The 15,739-nt window shown below is 39.0% G+C and overlaps 1 protein-coding gene across 3 annotated transcripts in view; it reads left to right on the plus strand.

Moving 5' to 3' along the window:
• Positions 1-15,739, plus strand: part of NBAS (NBAS subunit of NRZ tethering complex) — a 1,903,611-nt gene that overhangs the window by 96,850 nt on the left and 1,791,022 nt on the right. For all 3 annotated transcript variants that reach the window (XM_053709663.1, XM_053709664.1, XM_053709665.1), the window contains exon 4: positions 3,641-3,718. In XM_053709663.1, coding sequence (XP_053565638.1) covers positions 3,641-3,718 — 78 coding nt within the window. The remainder of the gene's footprint in view (positions 1-3,640; positions 3,719-15,739) is intronic.

Here is a 15,739-nt window from a genome sequence, read left to right on the forward strand (position 1 = left end):
AACCTGAGAAATCGATCCCTTTCCTTTTGACTGAACTTAACACATTCAAAAGACTGACAAATTTCACAATTAATTAGAACAAGTCTGAAGTGCTGGGCCTCAACCTATCGGAACAATCGGTTTTATCAATTAAAAATACCTGTCCTTTTAAGTGGTGCTATGAAATACCTTGGAATTTATTTAACTGACTCCTTTGATAAGATATTCTTTAAGAATTTCTTCCCGATTAAATCAGATATCATACGTGACCTTTCCTCATGGGGCTTCAAGAGACTCTCCTGGCTAGGGTGAATCAACTCATTAAAAATGACTATATTCCCAAGATTGCTGTATACCATGCAATCTCTACCTATTCCTCTCCACCTAGATATATTCCCCAAATTCAGAATTTATTCAGCTCATTTGTATGGCAGAGGAAACCACCCAGGATTAACAGAATAACCATGTCCCTTCCCAGGTCCCTAGGCGGTCTGGGAATGCCTAACTTAGAGGCTTACAGATCTGCCATATTTCTATAGAGGATATTGGATTGGAGGACGGGGGGGGCGGGGACGCAGAGGAGGTGGGTCCGGTTGGAGGAGAGCATCAATCCTGAACTCTATATTGATAGCCTTTGCTGGAGCCCTGGCTTCTCCAGGAGAACCAAATTTTATTTCTAACCCAATTACAAGAGAAACCACAACACTGTGGAACTTAGCTTCTACACGCTGTCCCTGTCGTTTCATTAGTCCGGGCCTGCTGACCTCTCTGGTTCATAACCCCGATTTCTTGTTAACCTCATTTAATGCTCAGACTGCCTCAACATCGATGGCTTCTGATATACTTGCACATCACATCTCCTCAAATGACTCCATATGCACACAAGAACAACTGATTGATAAAGGATTTGAATGGGCCAAAAACTGGTTTTCTTATAGGAGACTGCATCTACCTATCTAGTTCACCTATGGAGCACTCTCTCTCTTTCATATATAAAAAAATTTCCAACCCTCCCCCCTCCCCGGCAGATATGTGGGAAAGAGAATTGGGCACAATCATCCTTCTGCAGACAGCTCTTAATATGTTTTCTAATACTAGGAAAGCCTCCACATCAGCTTCTGTCTTGGAAATTAATTTTAAGATACTCCACTGTTGGTATCTTACTCCCAGAAAAATGCACCGTTTATTCCCCAAAGTAAGCAATCGGTGCTGGAGGTGCGGTCATGTAGGAAGCGGTATGGGACACATGGTGGTGGTGCTCGTGCTCACAAATCAATCATTTTTGGTACGATATTATACGGGAGATTGAATTCATCTTGAAGGTATCCATTCCCCCAGATCCCCAAATATGGCTTCTTAATAAGTCAGTGAGACTCCCCATTAAATACTTAATACCCTTATTCAGGATTTTCACCAATAGCGTTAAGATACTTATATCAAAAACATGGAGATCAAAAATCATTTCGACCCTGACACAGTGGAAAAATAAGGTGGCGGATCTGTTAGAGCTTGAGGAATTCTCGGCAGTTAAAACTGGTAAAATTGATGGCTTTCTCTTTTTACAGTCAATGTGGGATGAGTATGTCAGGAGAACAGCTGATGTATTAGATTTTTTAGAGGGCTAGTGTGGAACCAATCACTTAAAAAAAATTTTTTTCTCCCTTTTTATTAGAAACGACCAAACAGTTATGTTAAAGGGACACTATACCCAAACATTTTCTTTCATAATTAAGGTAGAGAATATCATTTTAAACAACATTCCAATTTACTTCTATTACTTAATTTGCTTTATTCTTTAGATATATTTTAATGAAGAAATAGCAATGCACACAGTGAACCAATCACAAGAGGCATCTATGTGCAGCTACCAATCAGCAGCTACTAAGCATATCTAGATATGCTTTTCAGCAAAGAATATCAAGAGAATGAAGCAAAATAGATAATAGAAGTAAATTAGAAAGTTGTTTATAATTGTATGCTCTTTCTAAATCATGAAAGAAAAAATTTGGGTTTCATTTCCCTTTAAGTACCGATGCTTTATTATATTGTGTGCCCATGTTCTTTTGTTTTCTCCCTAAAAACTATGGTTTTGCAAGTACATTTTATGACACGTAATTCTTGACCTGTCAAAGCGCTTTTCAGTTGTTATATTGTATAAAAATGTGAATCTGATACTATAACCTACCAGTGTATTTTCCGAAGTTATGAGACTGTTATTTTGAGACATGAATGTTGTGTTTTATGAACAGATTCTTTTCGAGAAAAATATATTTTAAAAAAAAATTACAATCTCAAGGTGTTTAAAAATGTAAACTGTACATTTTCAAAGTTTTCATACAAAATATATGTTGTAAGCATTCATTTTGCTAGAACATTTTGAACTGTTTTATAGTCCAGGTAACTACTTCTTGAGTGTGTTTCTTATCTATTTTGCTGTGGCTAGTAATGGACACTGCAGCTCTACTAATGCAGGGGAAAAAACACGTTTGTGATAAAAGTAATGGAAAAGTGGACAAAATCTTGTTCAATTATTAATTATTTTATTTATTTATTGCTAACTATAGATAATTAAACATTTTAAGGGGAGTTCAGTTTTTTCAAGCGGTGACGTATTCACCAGGATCTGAGTCTTGCTGTTTGGCGTGCACAAACATTCGATGAGCGAGAAATATGTCACCCCTTGAAAAAAACCTTTCTTCAAAGTAAGGCTGGCAGTGGTGGGGGCGAGTATAATAAAGCACGGATGATTTTTAACCCTTTGAGGCATGAAGGGTACCACTATACAATTTATGGAACAAGGATTTCATACGTCTTTTCAATGTATGCTTTGTTTACCATCACTTTAAAGAGTAATCCTAGGTGCGCACGTTTCTTTAGTCATCTGGCAACAGTGTTTGTAACAATATACAGTATAACACTGCTATAAACATATATGCAAACACTGCTGCCATAGACTGCTAAAGTAATGTGCACACTCCTATCTAGCTTTACTCTTCATCAAAGGATACCAAGAGAACAAAGCAAATGTGGTAACAGAAGTAAACTGAAAAGTTGCTTAAAGGGACACTAAACCCAATTTTTTTCCTTTCATGATTCAAATAGAGCATGCAATTTTAAGCAACTTTCTAATTTACTCCTATTATAATTTTTTCTTCGTTCTCTTGCTATCTTTATTTAAAAAGCAGGAATGTAAAGCTTAGGAGCCTGCACATTTTTGGTTCAGAACCTGGGTTGCACTTGCTTATTGGTGGCTAAATGTAGCCACCAATAAGCCAGCACTATCCGAGGTGCTGAACCTAAAATGGGTTGGCTCCTAAGCTTTACATTCCTGTTTTTTAAATAAAGATAGCACATGAACGAAGAAAATATTTAATAGGAGTAAATTAGAAAGTTGCTTAAAATTGCATGCTCTATCTGAATCATGAAAGGAAAAAAATTGGGTATAGTATCCTTTTAAAGTTTCATGCTGTATCGGAATAATGAATGTTTAATTTTTCCTTTACTGTACTTTTAAGACTGACAATATAATTGCAGAATTGTTATCTAGCCTAGAAGCTGTTTTGTGCATTGTATTTTATTGCATTTTATACTAATTCCTAATAAGTTGCATGAAACCTGGGTACATTTTTTTTTAACCTTATAACGCTTTGTTTTTATCCAGCCCTGCAAAATTTTCTCTTCCTCCTGGACTTTTCCGTCTGCTAAACAAACAAATTGGCTGGCACCTGGTACTGACAAGGTATGAGAAATATTGTATCTATATAACTTTAAAAGGGAAGTTTCACAGAAAATGTAATTGCTCATTTTTAGAAAAATAAAAATTATAATCATTTTTATTGAGGTTTACAGTTAAGGATATAACAGGCAAATGGCACAGTGACACATGGAAATATGGTAAAATATAAATACATAAATTATTCACGTACAAACTTGTATAGTTAGCGTAATAGCATTATATATCTTTTACATTATGAAGCCTGCATTATATAAAGGGTCATTCTTGTACCCCAGTTTAACTATAAAAAAAAGAAAATAAAAGAAGGCAAATGAAAGAGACCACTTTTGGATCCCAATTTAAGTAAACCTCAGTATTAAACATGAGTACAACTTTAGCTAATATAAAATGGTTAAACCAAGAAAAGATTATAAAAAGAAAGAAAAGTTAAATTAAGTGCTGACAGCCCAAATAAGGGAGGACAATGTTATAGTAACATTAAAAAAAAAATATTCTAAATGATACTGCATTAATATAGAGTATATCCTTATCTTGTAATCCAGTATTGCTACAAACAGACTCACTATGTATTCCTATGCCAATATTAAATTATTATACTGTATTATTAAAAAATCAATTAATAGGAGTTATTAACCAGCCCTCTATATGTTAAACCATTTTACCCTCTATATCAGTGAGTTAGATACAGGCAATGTTAGATTTACTCATCCAAAAGATAGCTGGGTCTTTTGGGTCTGCTGAACAAGTGTCAAGAGAAGCTGCAAATATTTAACCTATTGTCATTAGTTTGAATTCACAACTAGTGTTATATAATATAGGTCTGCTTATGATAGAGAGAGAAAAAGAAGGAAAACAAAAAGTGAATGCCATCTTAAATCTGTAGGTACAATCTGTTGGAAAGTAAAAAGGATAGGCCAAATTGCCCTGTCCGCAGACAACCCAGCCAGCATGTAATGTGATACAACATGGGATATTAAAGAAACATTAACTCTCTCTGATCATATCTATTGCTTTTTTACATAAATTAAGAAGAAGGAGAAAACAACTAAATCCATGGGTATAAATATGAGATAACATAAGTGACCACAAGCAAAACAACACTACCTGGAATATAAATCTTCGTATTAAGCAAAATAATCAACTGCTTTAGAGGATGCCCTTAATAATAAGCAGTCATCTAGTTAAAATAACGGCTAATACTCCACAAAAGATAGGCCACATATAGTTATTGATTAACTTACTAAATATAATAATAGTAGGCGCTCTTTGACAAGAGTTGGCTTTGTAACCTTCACCTCTCCTCTTGCACAGAGTTGACACGTCTAACAGATGTCTTCTCTTTCCAAATGTTTAAGTGTGATAGTGGCATTAGCGGATTTATATTCATAGTAAACTGTTTGCTATGTGTTTTTTATTGTGTAGTGTATTTACAATGCATTGCATATTCTGATTTAACAGTATCTTAGAAAAAAATGTCTGCCCAGGCTTGTGATCAACCCAGTGGCCCTGGGCATGTTTTGCAAATGCTTTGAGTCTTTTCAGTACATGCTGATTAGATACAGGACTGATGTGACTTTCTTACTTCATATAATGGACCATTGAGTCTATATCTATATCACCTGCATTGGCTGCACATATTACATATAATAAGGCTGTGATAATGTGCATAAAATATCTACCAATGAAGTGGGAGGAAATATTTTCTTATGGGTGGAAGAGAATGTTCTGACTTACAGGTCCTGTACAGGAGAGTAGAACAGGTTGTCTTTCATAAAATTACCCTAATAATGTTGATGCTAAAAATCAGTCTTGTGGTCTCAAAATAAACCAGTCCAGGAGCACATACAGTGTGTCCTATGATTGAATTTCCATCTAGCCTATATATTGCTGGTGCTCTTGTTAATACCTGTATTACCATTTATTTAGAATGTGTAAATAGTGACAATCATTTCTTTTTGTTTATGGTTGTCAATGTCACCAAAGGATTTTTATTTTTCATGTGGTGGCTACGAAGGGGTTTGTTTATATTAAACATGAGAAAGAACATAGATTTGCATCTAACATCATACATTGGGCTAGATTAACAAGTGGAGCTCTAATTTATTGTGCGCCTGTAAACTGGCAGTACGGGTGCGTGATAAATATCCAACCATTACAAGTGACTGGTTATTGCTACCGTGAGCTTGCAGTAGCAATTATTGCTCAGAAAATTAACCAGACCTCTGGTTAATTTTCACAATAGCCCCCAATTGCCCCCAGAATACAGAATTCTTTTTTTTTTTTTTTTTTTTAAATTTAATTTTTTTTTAGCATTTCTTTCATGTAAGTGGCAAGAGTCCATGAGCTAGTGACGTATGGGATATACATATACCTACCAGGAGGAGGCAAAGTTTCCCAAATCTAAATATGCCTATAAATACACCTCCCACCTCACTCATACCTTAGTTTTACAAACTTTGCCTTCGTTGGAGGATGGTGAAGCAAGTCGTGCTTGATTTCTTCTGTGAAAGGCACTTATAAGCATTTTGAAGCCCAATTCCTCTTAAAGTACAGTGTTTGTCTGAGGGATGTGAAGGGAGTATTGCCTGATGGGAAATCTATTCTAAGGCTTTCTATAAATTCGGTCATGGGGATTCATCTGCCACCTCCCTTTACAAATCGACATTATACTCCTCTACCATTACCTCTGATGATATGTTTCAATACTGGTTTGGCTGTCTGCTATATGTGGATGGGTGTCTTACACGGTAAGTATATATAATTTCTTCTGTTATGTGTGATCAGTCCACGGGTCATCATTACTTCTGGGATATAACTCCTCCCCAACAGGAAATGCAAGAGGATTCACCCAGCAGAGTTGCATATAGCTCCTCCCCTCTACGTCAGTCCCAGTCATTCTCTTGCACCCAACGACTAGATAGGATGTGTGAGAGGACTATGGTGATTATACTTAGTTTTTATGACTTCAATCAAAAGTTTGTTATTTTACAATAGCACCGGAGCGTGTTATTACTTCTCTGGCAGAGTTTGAGGAAGAATCTACCAGAGTTTTTTTACTATGATTTTAACCGGAGTAGTTAAGATCATATTGCTGTTCTCGGCCATCTGAGGGAGGTAAAAGCTTCAGATCAGGGGACAGCGGGCAGATGAATCTGCATTGAGGTATGTAGCAGTTTTTATTTTCTGAATGGAATTGATGAGAAAATCCTGCCATACCGTGATAATGACATGTATGTATACACTTCAGTATTCTGGGGATGGTATTTCACCGGAACTACTCTGTTAAAAGTCACTAATCCTTTTAATAAGTATTTATCATGTTAAACGTTTTTGCTGGAATGTAGAATCGTTTACATTGCTGAGGTACTGAGTGAATAAATATTTGGGCATTATTTTCCACTTGGCAGTTGTTTGCTTTTAATTGTGACAGTTTCGTTTCTCTTCACTGCTGTGTGTGAGAGGGAGGGGCCGTTTTTGGCGCTCTTTGCTACGCATCAAAAATTTCCAGTCAGCTACTCTCATATTTCCTGCATGATCCGGTTCATTTCTGACAGATCTCAGGGGTCTTCAAACTTCTTTGGAGGGAGGTATATTCTCTCAGCAGAGCTGTGAGAATTTTATATTGACTGTGAATAAAAACGTTGCTCTGTGTTTTTTATGTCAAATTTAATTATTGTTATTTTACTAATGGGAACAAACCTTTGCTAAAAGTTGTGTTGTTTTAAAGTTTGATGCTATAACTGTTTTTCAGTTCATTATCTCAACTGTCATTTAATCGTTTAGTACCTCTTTGAGGCACAGTACGTTTTTTTGCTAAAAAAGATTATAACCAAGTTGCAAGTTTATTGCTAGTGTGTTAAACATGTCTGACTCAGAGGAAGATATCTGTGTCATTTGTTCCAATGCCAAGGTGGAGCCCAATAGAAATTTATGTACTAACTGTATTGATGCTACTTTAAATAAAAGTCAATCTGTACAATGTGAACAAATTTCACCAAACAGCGAGGGGAGAGTTATGCCGACTAACTCGCCTCACGCGGCAGTACCTGCATCTCCCGCCCGGGAGGTGCGTGATATTATGGCGCCTAGTACATCTGGGCGGCCATTACAGATAACATTACAAGATATGGCTACTGTTATGACTGAAGTTTTGTCTAAATTACCAGAACTAAGAGGCAAGCGTGATCACTCTGGGGTGAGAACAGAGTGCGCTGACAATACTAGGGCCATGTCTGATACTGCGTCACAGCTTGCAGAGCATGAGGACGGAGAGCTTCATTCTGTGGGTGACGGTTCTGATCCAAACAGATTGGATTCAGATATTTCAAATTTTAAATTTAAATTGGAGAACCTCCGTGTATTACTAGGGGAGGTCTTAGCAGCTCTCAATGATTGTAACACCGTTGCAATACCAGAGAAACTGTGTAGGTTGGATAAATACTTTGCGGTACCGGCGAGTACTGACGTTTTTCCTATACCTAAGAGACTAACTGCAATTGTTACTAAGGAGTGGGATAGACCCGGTGTGCCGTTCTCACCCCCTCCAATATTTAGAAAGATGTTTCCAATAGACGCCACCACTCGGGACTTATGGCAAACGGTCCCTAAGGTGGAGGGAGCAGTTTCTACTTTAGCTAAGCGTACCACTATCCCGGTGGAGGATAGCTGTGCTTTTTCAGATCCAATGGATAAAAAATTAGAGGGTTACCTTAAGAAAATGTTTGTTCAACAAGGTTTTATATTGCAACCCCTTGCATGTATCGCACCCATTACGGCTGCGGCAGCATTTTGGATTGAGTCTCTGGAAGAGAACCTTAGTTCATCTACGCTAGACGACATTACGGACAGGCTTAGAGTCCTTAAACTAGCTAATTCATTCATTTCGGAGGCCGTAGTACATTTAACCAAACTTACGGCTAAGAACTCAGGATTCGCCATACAGGCACGTAGGGCGCTGTGGCTAAAATCCTGGTCAGCTGATGTTACTTCTAAGTCCAAATTACTTAATATACCTTTCAAAGGGCAGTCCTTATTTGGGCCCGGTTTGAAAGAAATTATCGCTGACATTACAGGAGGTAAGGGCCACGCCCTACCTCAAGACAAAGCCAAAGCTAAGGCTAGACAGTCTAATTTTCGTCCCTTTCGGAATTTCAAAACAGGAGCAGCATCAACCTCCACTGCACCAAAACAGGAAGGAGCTGTTGCTCGTTACAGGCAAGGCTGGAAGCCTAACCAGTCCTGGAACAAGGGCAAACAGGCCAGGAAACCTGCTGCTGCCCCAAAGACAGCATGAACCGAGAGCCCCCGATCCGGGACCGGATCTAGTGGGGGGCAGACTTTCTCTCTTCGCCCAGGCCTGGGCAAGAGATGTTCAGGATCCCTGGGCGCTAGAGATCATATCTCAGGGATACCTTCTAGACTTCAAATTATCTCCCCCAAGAGGGAGATTTCATCTGTCAAGGTTGTCAACAAACCAGATAAAGAAAGAAGCGTTTCTACGCGGTGTACAAGATCTGTTATTAATGGGAGTGATCCATCCGGTTCCGCGGTCGGAACAAGGACAAGGGTTCTACTCAAACCTGTTTGTGGTTCCCAAAAAAGAGGGAACTTTCAGGCCAATCTTAGATTTAAAGATTCTAAACAAATTCCTAAGAGTTCCATCGTTCAAAATGGAAACTATTCGGACAATCTTACCCATGATCCAAAAGGGTCAGTACATGACCACAGTGGATTTAAAAGATGCTTACCTTCACATACCGATTCACAAAGATCATCACCGGTATCTACGGTTTGCCTTCCTAGACAGGCACTACCAGTTTGTAGCTCTTCCATTCGGTTTGGCTACGGCTCCAAGAATCTTCACAAAGGTTCTGGGTGCCCTTCTGGCGGTACTAAGACCGCGAGGGATTTCGGTAGCTCCGTACCTAGACGACATTCTAATACAAGCTTCAAGCTTTCAAACTGCCAAGTCTCATACAGAGTTAGTTCTGGCATTTCTAAGGTCGCATGGATGGAAAGTGAACGAAAAGAAGAGTTCTCTTTTTCCTCTCACAAGAGTTCCATTCTTGGGGACTCTTATAGATTCTGTAGAAATGAAGATTTACCTGACAGAAGACAGGTTAACAAAGCTTCAAAATGCATGCCGTGTCCTTCATTCCATTCAACACCCGTCAGTAGCTCAATGCATGGAGGTGATCGGCTTAATGGTAGCGGCAATGGACATAGTACCTTTTGCACGCCTACACCTCAGACCGCTGCAATTGTGCATGCTAAGTCAGTGGAATGGGGATTACTCAGATTTGTCCCCTACTCTGAATCAAGAGACCAGAAATTCTCTTCTATGGTGGCTTTATCGGCCACACCTGTCCAGGGGGATGCCATTCAGCAGGGCAGACTGGACAATTGTAACAACAGACGCCAGCCTACTAGGTTGGGGCGCTGTCTGGAATTCTCTGAAGGCTCAGGGATTATGGAATCAGGAGGAGAGTCTCCTTCCAATAAACATTCTGGAATTGAGAGCAGTTCTCAATGCCCTTCTGGCTTGGCCCCAATTAACAACTCGGGGGTTCATCAGGTTTCAGTCGGACAATATCACGACTGTAGCTTACATCAACCATCAGGGAGGGACAAGAAGCTCCCTAGCAATGATGGAAGTATCAAAGATAATTCGCTGGGCAGAGTCTCACTCTTGCCACCTGTCAGCAATCCACATCCCGGGAGTGGAGAACTGGGAGGCGGATTTCTTGAGTCGCCAGACTTTTCATCCGGGGGAGTGGGAACTTCATCCGGAGGTCTTTGCCCAAATACTTCGACGTTGGGGCAAACCAGAGATAGATCTCATGGCGTCTCGCCAGAACGCCAAACTTCCTCACTACGGGTCCAGATCCAGGGATCCGGGAGCGGTTCTGATAGATGCTTTGACAGCACCTTGGAACTTCGGGATGGCTTATGTGTTTCCACCCTTCCCGCTGCTTCCTCGATTGATTGCCAAAATCAAACAGGAGAGAGCATCAGTGATTCTAATAGCACCTGCATGGCCACGCAGGACTTGGTATGCAGATCTAGTGGACATGTCATCCTGTCCGCCTTGGTCTCTACCTCTAAGACAGGACCTTCTGATACAGGGTCCATTCAAACATCAAAATCTAACTTCTCTGAAGCTGACTGCTTGGAAATTGAACGCTTGATTTTATCAAAACGTGGTTTTTCTGAGTCGGTTATTGATACCCTGATACAGGCTAGGAAGCCTGTTACCAGAAAGATTTACCATAAAATATGGCGTAAATACCTATACTGGTGCGAATCCAAACGTTACTCCTGGAGTAAGGTTAGGATCCCTAGGATATTGTCCTTTCTACAAGAAGGCTTAGAAAAGGGTTTATCAGCTAGTTCATTAAAGGGACAGATTTCAGCTCTGTCCATCTTGTTACACAGGCGTCTGTCAGAAAATCCAGACGTCCAGGCCTTTTGTCAGGCTTTAGCTAGGATCAAGCCTGTGTTTAAAGCTGTTGCTCCGCCATGGAGTTTAAACTTAGTTCTTAACGTTTTACAGGGTGTTCCGTTTGAACCCCTTCATTCCATTGATATAAAATTGTTATCTTGGAAAGTTCTGTTTTTAATGGCTATTTCCTCGGCTCGAAGAGTCTCTGAGTTATCAGCATTACATTGTGATTCTCCTTATCTGATTTTTCACTCAGACAAGGTAGTTCTGCGTACTAAACCTGGGTTCTTACCTAAGGTAGTCACTAACAGGAATATCAATCAAGAGATTGTTGTTCCATCCTTGTGTCCAAATCCTTCTTCAAAGAAGGAACGTCTTCTACACAATCTGGATGTAGTTCGTGCCCTCAAGTTCTACTTGCAGGCAACTAAAGATTTTCGCCAAACTTCTTCCCTGTTTGTCGTTTATTCTGGACAGAGGAGAGGTCAAAAAGCTTCTGCTACCTCTCTCTCTTTTTGGCTTCGTAGCATAATACGTTTAGCCTATGAGACTGCTGGACAGCAGCCTCCTGAAAGAATTACAGCTCACTCCACTAGAGCTGTGGCTTCCACTTGGGCCTTTAAGAATGAGGCCTCTGTTGAACAGATTTGCAAGGCTGCAACTTGGTCTTCGCTTCATACTTTTTCCAAATTTTACAAATTTGACACTTTTGCTTCTTCGGAGGCTATTTTTGGGAGAAAGGTTCTTCAGGCAGTGGTTCCTTCTGTATAATGAGCCTGCCTATCCCTCCTGTCATCCGTGTACTTTTGCTTTGGTATTGGTATCCCAGAAGTAATGATGACCCGTGGACTGATCACACATAACAGAAGAAAACATAATTTATGCTTACCTGATAAATTCCTTTCTTCTGTTGTGTGATCAGTCCACGGCCCGCCCTGTTTTTAAGGCAGGTAAATATCTTTTAAATTATACTCCAGTCACCACTTCACCCTTGGTTACTCCTTTCTCGTTGATTCTTGGTCGAATGACTGGGACTGACGTAGAGGGGAGGAGCTATATGCAACTCTGCTGGGTGAATCCTCTTGCATTTCCTGTTGGGGAGGAGTTATATCCCAGAAGTAATGATGACCCGTGGACTGATCACACAACAGAAGAAAGGAATTTATCAGGTAAGCATAAATTATGTTTTCTTTCATGTAATTAGCAAGAGTCCATGAGCTAGTGACGTATGGGATATACATTCCTACCAGGAGGGGCAAAGTTTCCCAAACCTTAAAATGCCTATAAATACACCCCTCACCACACCCACAATTCAGTTTTACAAACTTTGCCTCCGATGGAGGTGGTGAAGTAAGTTTGTGCTAAATTCTACGTTGATATGCGCTCCGCAGCAAGTTGGAGCCCGGTTTTCCTCTCAGCGTGCAGTGAATGTCAGAGGGATGTGAGGAGAGTATTGCCTATTTGAATACAGTGATCTCCTTCTACGGGGTCTATTTCATAGGTTCTCTGTTATCGGTCGTAGAGATTCATCTCTTACCTCCCTTTTCAGATCGACGATATACTCTTATATATACCATTACCTCTGCTGATTCTCGTTTCAGTACTGGTTTGGCTTTCTACAAACATGTAGATGAGTGTCCTGGGGTAAGTAAATCTTATTTTCTGTGACACTCTAAGCTATGGTTGGGCACTTTGTTTATAAGTTCTAAATATATGTATTCAAACATTTATTTGCCTTGACTCAGAATGTTCAACATTCCTTATTTTTTCAGACAGTCAGTTTCATATTTGGGATAAATGCATTTGTTTCAATCATTTTTTCTTACCTTAAAAAATTTGACTTTTTCCCTGTGGGTTGTTAGGCTCGCGGGGGCAGAAAATGCTTCATTTTATTGCGTCATTCTTGGCGCAGACTTTTTTGGCGCAAAATTTTTTTTCTGTTTCCGGCGTCATACGTGTCGCCGGAAGTTGCGTCATTTTTTGACGTTTTTTTGCGTCAAAAATGTCGGCGTTCCGGATGTGGCGTCATTTTTGGCGCCAAGAGCATTTAGGCGCCAAATAATGTGGGCGTCTTTTTTGGCGCTAAAAAATATGGGCGTCATTTTTGTCTCCACATTATTTAAGTCTCATTTTTTATTGCTTCTGGTTGCTAGAAGCTTGTTCACTGGCATTTTTTTCCCATTCCTGAAACTGTCATTTAAGGAATTTGATCAATTTTGCTTTATATGTTGTTTTTTTCTTTTACATATTGCAAGATGTTCCACGTTGCAACTGAGTCAGAAGATACTTCAGGAAAATCACTGCACAGTGCTGGAGCTACCAAGCTAAGTGTATCTGCTATAAACTTTTTGGTATCTGTTTCTCCAGCTGTTATTTGTATTGCATGTCATGTCAAACTTATTAATGCAGATAAAATTTCCTTTAGTACTGTTACATTACCTGTTGCTGTTCCGTCAACATCTAATTTTCAGAGTTTTCCTGATAACATAAGAGATTTTATTTTTTAGAGATTTTATTTTTTAAATCCATTAAGAAGGCTATGTCTGTTATTTCTCCTTCTAGTATACATAAAAGTCTTTTAAAACTTCTCTTTTGTCAGATAAATTTTTAAATGAACATCATCATTCTGATACTGATAATGGTTCTTCTGGTTCAGAGGTTTCTGTCTCAGAGGTTGATGCTGATAAATCTTTGTATTTGTTCAAGATGGAATTTATTCGTTCTTTACTTAAAGAAGTGTTATTTGCATTAGAAATAGAGGATTCTGGTCCTCTTGATACTAAATGTAAACGTTTAAATAAGGTTTTTAAATCTCCTGTAGTTATTCCAGAAGTGTTTTATCTCCCTGATGCTATTTCTGAAGTAATTTCCAGGGAATGGAATAATTTGGGTAATTTATTTACTCCTTCTAGACGTTTAAGCAAATTATATTCTGTGCCATCTGACAGATTAGAGTTTTTTGGGACAAAAATCCCTAAGGTTATGGGGCTGTCTCTACTCCTGCTAATGTACTACTATTCCTACGGCAGATAGTACTTCATTTAAGGATCCTTTAGATAGGAAAATTGAATCCTTTCTAAGAAAAGCTTACTTATGTTCAGGTAATCTTCTTAGACCTGCTATATTTTTAGCGGATGTTGCTGCAGCCTCAACTTTTTGGTTAGAAGCTTTAGCGCAACAAGTAACAGATCATAATTTTATAGCATTATTATTATTCTATAACATGCTAATAATTTTATTGGTGATACCATCTTTTGATATCATTAGAGTTGATGTCAGGTATATGTCTCTAGCTATTTTAGCTAGAAAAGCTTTATGGATTAAAATTGGAATGCTGACATGTCTTCTAAGTCAACTTTGCTTTCCCTTTCTTTCCAGGGTAAATAATCATTTTCGTTCCTTTCCTCACAACAAGGAACAAAAGCCTGATCCTTCATCCTCAGGAGCGGTATCAGTTTGGAAACTATTTCCAGTTTGGAATATATCCAAGCCTTATAGAAACCTATAGCCAGCTTCTAAATACCTATGAAGGTGCGGCCCTTATTCCAGCTCAGCTGGTATGGGGCAGATTACGTTTTCTTCAAAGAAATTTGGATCAATTCCGTTCTTAATCTCTGGTTTCAGAAACATTGTTTCAGAAAGGTACAGAATTGGCTTCAAGTTAAGGCCTCCTGCTAAGAGATTCTTTTCTTTCCCGTGTCCCAGTTAACACAGCAAAGGCTCAGCATTTCTGAAATGTGTTTCAGATCTAGAGTTGGCTGGAGTATTTATGCCAGTTCCAGTTCTGGAACAGGGGCTGGGGTTTTATTTTATCTCTTCATTGTACCAAAGAAGGTCAATTCCTTCAGACCAGTTCCGGATCTATCATTATTGAATCGTTATGTTAGGATACCAACATTCAAGATGGTTACTGTAGGACTATCCTGCCTTTTGTTTAGCAAGGGCATTATATGTCTACAATAGATTTACAGGATGTGTATCTGCATATTCCGATTCATCCAGATCACTTTTAGTGTCTGAGATTCTCTTTTTAGACAAGCATTTCCAGTTTTGTGGCTCTACCGTTTGGCCTAGCCTCAGTTCCAAGAATTTTTTTCAAAAGTTCTCGGTGCCCTTCTTTCTGTAATCAGAGAATAGGGTTTTGGTATTTCCTTATTTGGACGATATCTTGGTACTTGCTCAGTCTTCTCATTTTCGAAGAATCTCATACGAATCGACTTGTGTTGTTTCTTCAAGTTCATGGTTGGAGGTTCAATTTACCAATCAGTTCATTGATTCCTCAGACAAGGGTAACCTTTTTAGGTTTCTAGATAAATTCAGTGTCTATGTCCTTGTCAGACAAGAGAAGTTTAACATTGATATCAGCTTGTCAAAACCTTCAGTCACAATCATTCCCTTTGGTAGCCTTATGCATGGAAATGTTGGGTCTTAGGACTGCCGCATCAGATGCGATCTCCTTTGCTCGTTTTCACATGCGACCTCTTTAGCTCTGTATGCTGAACCAATGGTGCAGGGATTCCTCAAAGATATCTCAATTAATATCTTTAAACCGATTTTACGACACTCTCTGACATGGTGGACAG

This window comes from Bombina bombina, chromosome 4 (genome assembly GCF_027579735.1).
Source record: "Bombina bombina isolate aBomBom1 chromosome 4, aBomBom1.pri, whole genome shotgun sequence".
NCBI lineage: Eukaryota > Metazoa > Chordata > Amphibia > Anura > Bombinatoridae > Bombina > Bombina bombina.